Consider the following 7128-nt stretch of genomic DNA (forward strand, 5'->3'; position numbering starts at 1 on the left):
GACTCCTGGAATATTTTGGGGAGAGTCGCACTTTCCGCAAATTGTCTAAGAGTATATTTGTCAGGTCTTTGCTTTGATTTTGCAGGACAACAGAATGAATACTAGTGTATCTGGAGAAAAGCAGTTCTTCATTAGGTAGCTAGCATAGTCAGCTGAACCATCTGTTACTGGATGGAATGTCTATACTCAATGGAATGTCTATACTCAATGGAATGTCTATACTCAATGAAATAGACAAAATGTATCCAACAAAAGCTGTTTTTGAAACACTGCTGAAGAAATGCGTACAATGGTTGCCTTTTTTTTCAATTTACAATAATGCAAGCTTCATTTGTTGAAAGAGCGTCAAGTGAGTACCACTGTGAGCTTGATACTCATACAATACCATGCAATATAGAGAAATAACGTTATGTTGGTTTTTCTTTTCAGCCTATGGAAAATGTTACAACTTCCTACCAATGGAGTACAAGCCTTGCGACCACAGGAAACTGGACAACTGATGATGAACCTGATCTCATTCCATACAAATGCATATACAATGAGGACTTCAAATACCTTCTCATTCCCATATCCTATGGCATTGTGTTCATTCTTGGCCTGGTACTCAACTGCGCTGCACTCTATATCTTTGTCTTTAGGATGAGACCATGGAACGCATCCACTATGTACATGTTCAATCTGGCAATATCGGACATGCTTTATGTTGTCTCTCTACCACTCCTGACCTACTACTACTCGAAGGAGAATCATTGGCCATTCGGCAAGGTGTTGTGCAAACTCGTACGTTTCTCATTCTACACCAACCTGTACTGCAGCATCTTCATCCTTTTTTGCATCAGCATCCATCGCTTCTTTGGCATCTGCTACCCCATGGAGTCTCTGCCGTGGCGGAAGGTCCGCTATGCAAAAATTGCTTGCCTCTGCGTCTGGGTGATCATCATTGGGTCCCAGTGTCCCATTCTGTACTTTGTGACCACAAGCACCAATGGTGACAATATTGTCTGCCACGACACCTCCAGTATTGACCTGTTTGATCAGTTCATCATTTACAGTGCTGTGAAAATGGCTGTGTTGTTTTGTGTCCCCTTCACCATTATCATTGTGTGCTACTGCCTAATAGTGAGAACCCTGATGCAGCCTTCAGCAGCAACCTCACAGACCTCTGATTACAGGAATAAATCCATCAAAATGATAGTTATTGTCTCAGGTGTTTTCATTGTGTGTTTCTTACCTTTTCACATCACCCAGACTTTATATTATTCCTTTCGGAAGCTGGACCTTGACTGTGAAGCCCAGAATGCAATGAATATCGCATATAAAGTGACCCGGCCCCTTGCCAGTGCTAACAGTTGCCTTAATCCATGCATATACCTACTGGCAGGCAAGTGCTTTGGAAGCCGCCCTCAGCAGCAACGGAACAACTGCAATCCTTGAGGGAATGTCTCTTCCTCTCACAAACTGAATTTTGCCTCAATAAGTTGCTCATGGAAAGTATTAGGCAGGAAGGAAGAGGTGGTATCCAATGAAGACACTCAAATTCTATTGGGAATGGTCTGTGCTTGACATACACCTATCCTGCATGTATGGACAAAAATGTGTCCGAAGATCTGTGATAGACCAACCCTTCCATTAACAATGGAGGATGGGTTAGTCCACAAACAGGAGAGATTTCAGTTAATTTCAGAAATACAGGAGCAATGGGACACGCCTGTTGTGAGTTGGAGTTGAAAACCAGTGATGGCGGGTTGTCACCTAATTTTTGACTTGTTTTAACTTCTTTACTTTGAGAGGAGCAATATATTGCCTACTTGCTTTAGGACAGCATCCATTAATGAAAGGCTTGTTCTGCCTGTCACAGCTGTGCATTGGTTGTTACAGCTTTGCATGCAATGTTTGGGATTTGAAGATCACTAAGAAGGGGAGGGAAAGCCAGTGCAGATCTTTTAAGATGGGGCTGAGGGAATTATTTTTACTTAGTGATTTGATGAGATGACTGATGATGTGGAGGACTCCCTTCATTGGGGCCAGTGTTCAGTTAGGTACATCAGTTAGTCGGACACTTCCACCTTCCATTTGGGACAAACTGTTGCCTAACTGTATCTCTTCTAATTGCAGAGAGCTTCCTCAGCCATCTTGATGACGTGTTTTAATTGACTGAAGTAGCCTAGAAAATATGTCTAGTGACATTTCAGTTTCATCAAATGTCTTCTGGCATGGCACGGCATGGGTTGTTGTACAGGCCTGCGCTCTGTGATTGTTCGTACATTCCATTGAAATGCTTGATTTGGTTAGACACATGTTGTGTGTTCTTCCAGCAACTATTTTGTCGTTGTCACATATGTTTTACAACTGCCACCAATAAGGAGGTGGTAAACCTCCCGAACATGTTGCGTCTGTGCAAGAACACAACCGTTCTGGATCCACAGCCTATGGCCTGAATGCCAACATGAATGCATGGCAATACAAATCAGAATTCCACTTTCTCTTGAAGTAAATTTGCATGTACTGCTCATACCACCCTGTTTCCTGCTTTGGAAATCATATGTAGAAACAATGGCTGAAGACAATGCATGCCTTGGAACACTGCAGTTGTTAGATACCTCTTGACTCTGCGTGATGGTTATGCATTTGGTATGTCAAGCCTATGATAATTGGTGAGGAGTGTTCCACGTAATTTATTGCACAATGTTTTATTGTTTGCAGGATAATGATATCAATTTTGGTGCCAATAGCAGAAGCACAAAAGGTTCAAATTATTTGGAAGAAGCTATTTATGTCTGTTTCTAAAACAGTGTCAACACCAACAAAAGTTGTTCTCTCCTAGGTACATCACTGCAATCCTTTCCAATGATCCTATTTCCTGCATGGATGTCTTGGCCACAGATGTTATGACCATGGTAGAAATCTGCGTTAGGTTGGGCAGGTCAGGCTCAATAATGGGGGTTCCTGTGTTTTTTGCGTCAATAGTTGAGGAAGGGCACGGTGAGCTTTCGTTGGGCAAGTGAGTTAAATGATTTAGTGCGGAGGATGGTTATTGACTCTACGTTAAGGTGACAGGGAATCTTTAGACCAAAGGGGGATACGGCTAGTAGGGGAAATGCTAGCAGCCAATGCATCCATTCTTGGAGGAGTGAATTAAGTGTGGCTAGCCATTCGGTCAGGAAGCGGACAAGTCAGGAAATATAGCAGGCCCAAGGAAATTCAAGTGAGAAGCACAATGGAAATGTAAAGTCTGGGAACAGGAAGGCTACCAATAGGGAAACAGACAAATACTGCGGGTAGATTCTTGTTTGCAGAGCATGAAATCAGTAGAACCAGCTTGTTTTTCCAAGGTCAGCCACCAACAAGAGCAGTGTTTCCCACAGAAAGAGAGCACACTGTAGCTCATTGGGGGAGAGAAGAAATTGCAAATCATTTGAATATTGTAGTCAATTCTAGTTGCTAGCCCTGGGCTAGTGCGCTCACAAAGGGAAAGGGAATACTCACAAGGCGCCCTAAAATTCACATGAAATGAAAGAAGTGGAGACCCTCAAAGGTTCATAATTGTGAAATACAATTATTTGACCTAAATTGAAAGGCAAGCCTTTTTCAAAAGAGCTTATCAAAGTTGTCAACAGAAATAAAAATAGACGTCAACATAAAGAGGAAGGGAACACGAGTTTCATGGCACCCACTGTCTGCTTGGGGCAAGAAAACGTTTCACAAATGTTTGGTGAAATTGCCAATGTGTGGAGATAACTGGCATAAAAACACATCTTTCACAAAAGTAAATTTACCTCATTCACTCGCGTCAGCTGTGATACACATGAGAACGCGGCAGTGGATGTTGCAACACCCCTGTTGGCTTCTGTATCACATGGACAAAGTTAGAGCACACCTGGTGGGCGTGTGCTGTTCTGTGATATGGCACAGACAGCAGTAAAGTCGACTGGGGGAAGAAAGTTCACGGATGTAGCAATAGAAATTACACCACACCTATGCTGACCTCGCTATTAGCTGCACAAGCTGACCTCTTTCCACACCCTTCATCCCATAAATAACCCTCTATTTGCTACTAGGGGCATGATTACTAGTGCCCTGGATTTTAAATGGGGACGGTAAGTACTGACTTATGTCAGTATCTCTGTATCAAACCTTCTGACACCCCTCCATTTAGGAGAACCAGTTAGATCTAGATTCCCGAATCTGAGGGGCATATTATCAAGAAATTTCCCTTGAGAATTCCCATAGAAGCCCATGTTCTGGTGTCAACATGAGCTTCTATTGGAATTCTCTGCGGCATATTCTCAAGCCCATTATCGCCGCTTTAGCGGCAGTTTTCTGCGATAATTTTAACGCGGTGCTTGATAATATGCCCCTAAATGCGCATGGTTATCCTAGATTTCAGGGACAATTCTGTTCCCATTCAGTACCTCCTCTAAGCTCTTCAGCTCAATATTTGGACCTATTGGCATTTGCACATCACACGTGAACAGTCTTTTGTGTCAAACATAAGTAAACACACTAACCTGTATTTTGATATGGTCTGACACTGATAGATTATTCCATAATTCTAAAATCTGATCTGAGCTTGCATTCAAACACATGTAGCGAAGACACACTCAGCTCAGTGGTAGGGAAGGTTAGTTGGATGAAGAAAGAAGAAAACCCACTTGATACTGAAACCTCTTCAGACAACACCCAGGATTCCAAACTTCCTAACAACATGAATGGTTTTCTGTCAAAGAAAAAAAAAGAAAAGATCTTGTCTTTGTATGAGGACATTCACATAATACTTACCATAGGACCAATTTAGTACCTCATGCTGTTGGAGTACCATTTAAGATGTCAATGACTGCTGGATGTGTGGAACGCACACTATGGGCCTCACTCGGAGTTCGACGGACAGGTTACTCCTTCACAAACATGACGGATATCCCGTTTGCCATACTACAAGCGGATTATATCGAATAGTGCTTTTAATATGGCGGACGGGATACTAGTCACGTTTGTGATGGAGTAACCCGTTCTCCAAACTCTAAATTGGTCCCCGTGTGACTTAATTACTCTCAATGTCCTTTTTATGAAGTCAACCGTAACGTCTCAGTATTGTTAGCTTGGTAGGCGATAAACTCAAAAGGCCTGATTCACAAAGGGCCGCCGCACTCGTGGCGAAGGACCCACAGTTATGGGGAAGTCTACACACTCGTGGCGGAATCTTAACAATGGGAATTCTCATTGCGGCATTTCCGCCCCAAAAATTGAGACTCCCACACGATGGTGGGGCCTCTGCCACAATTGCAGACGCCCTTTGGGAATCAGACTCAAAAAATGCAGTTGTTAATTTGTAAAAAAAAATAAGTGCTGGGGCTCTAATTAGAAGACAGCTTGCACCTGCTCATTTCTCCTGGTAGCGTCGCCTAAAACAGAACCTGCTACTAACCATAAAAGTGGGTAGAGGATGTGGTGTAATGGCCAGAGATGCCAACTTTGAAGCTGGGAAACCAGGATCGAGTCTCAGAGTCGGCTCAATATCCTGTGATATTGGGCAAATCCCTTAATCTTCCCATAAATAAATGTGTCCCTAACTAGTGTTCATGAAAAGTGCCAGTGTTGATGATTAAGTGCCGGTGCTGAGCACCGCAAACCACTGGCTCAAATTAAGCACTGAAAGAATGTACCTTATAATTACTGCTTCTATGGAAGACCTGTGTGTTCCAATGCCGCAATAGATGTTGTTATGCTGGACTAAAGCATATTAACTGAAAAGGAAACAAGTGATACATACAATATTCTGCATATCAACCAATGCACAAATAATCAATTAATCAGCACACTGAGCATCCTAAATTATCCTGTGACACTTCAAATAGTTATAAACCAGAATACAAATAACTTTCGGTGTTGAAGTTCCCTGCAAGTGTTTATCAAGTCAAAATCACTCTGATGATTCTATTCCACAACGGAAGTCTGATAAATTAGGCCAGTGAAGTTACTGTGCATGTCCGCCTTAGAAACCAGTGCCAGCGCGTCTGCCTTAGAATAGATACCAGTGCCATCAGGTCTGCCTTAGAAACCAGTGCCGGCAGGTCTGCCTTAGAAACCAGTGCCGGCAGGTCTGCCTTAGAAACCAGTGCAGGCAGGTCTGCCTTAGAATAGAAACCAGTGCCACCAGGTCTGCCTTAGAATAGAAACCAGTGCCGGCAGGTCTGCCTTAGAAACCAGTGCAGGCAGTTCTGCCTTAGAAACCAGTGCCGTCAGGTCTGCCTTAGAAACCAGTGCCGGCAGGTCTGCCTTAGAAACCAGTGCCGGCAGGTCTGCCTTAGAATAGAAACCAGTGCCGGCAGGTCTGCCTTAGAAACCAGTGCCGGCAGTTCTGCCTTAGAAACCAGTGCCGTCAGGTCTGCCTTAGAAACCAGTGCCGGCAGGTCTGCCTTAGAAACCAGTGCCGGCAGGTCTGCCTTAGAAACCAGTGCCGGCAGGTCTGCCTTAGAAACCAGTGCCGGCAGGTCTGCCTTAGAAACCAGTGCCGGCAGGTCTGCCTTAGAAACCAGTGCTGGCAGGTCTGCCTTAGAATAGAAACCAGTGTCGGCAGGTCTGGCACTGGAATAGAAACCAGTGCAAGCAAGTCTGCCTTAGAAACCAGTGCCGGCAGAGAGCCCAAAAACCCGCTAAAGGGTGCAGATTTCCTGACATAGACACTCAACCAATCGGGTGGAATTCCCTTGCGAAAAATCCCAATTGTGAGTCTGGAATCTCGCTATCCGATATTTTGCCATTGTAAATTATGCTTTTCGATCAGCTAATTTGAAAGTACATGTGCAAATAGATTATTTGATAATTGTTTGCAAACCTATCTGCATCCATTGTATCCACAAAGCTTCTGTTTTATGGAGATTGGAGATGGCACCTTTTTCTCTCATTAAATGCTAACCGTGTTCTCAACCATTAACTAAAGAAGTGAAATATATTGGTGTTAGAAAGGTTGTATGAAAATGCAGCCAATCTATTATTCATATTGGTTTATGTATAAACTGTGAATAAGTAAGGTCTTGCACAAGTATAGTCATTGGCCAACGTGACATTTTCCTAAGAAAAAAAGATATATTTTATTATTGGTGAAAATATAGATTTTATTTATTTTTGTAT

At 43.1% G+C, this 7128-nt stretch overlaps 1 protein-coding gene across 1 annotated transcript in view; it reads left to right on the forward strand.

Moving 5' to 3' along the window:
* LOC146805961 (P2Y purinoceptor 2-like) overlaps positions 1–1434 on the forward strand; it is a 35962-nt gene extending 34528 nt beyond the window's left edge. Inside the window, exon 2 of the mRNA XM_085620571.1 lies at positions 430–1434. Coding sequence (XP_085476697.1) covers positions 430–1434 — 1005 coding nt within the window. The remainder of the gene's footprint in view (positions 1–429) is intronic.
* The last annotated feature ends 5694 nt before the right edge of the window (positions 1435–7128 follow it).

The sequence above is a fragment of the Triturus cristatus genome, chromosome 8 (genome assembly GCF_964204655.1).
Source record: "Triturus cristatus chromosome 8, aTriCri1.1, whole genome shotgun sequence".
In the NCBI taxonomy this organism is placed as follows: Eukaryota; Metazoa; Chordata; class Amphibia; order Caudata; family Salamandridae; genus Triturus; species Triturus cristatus.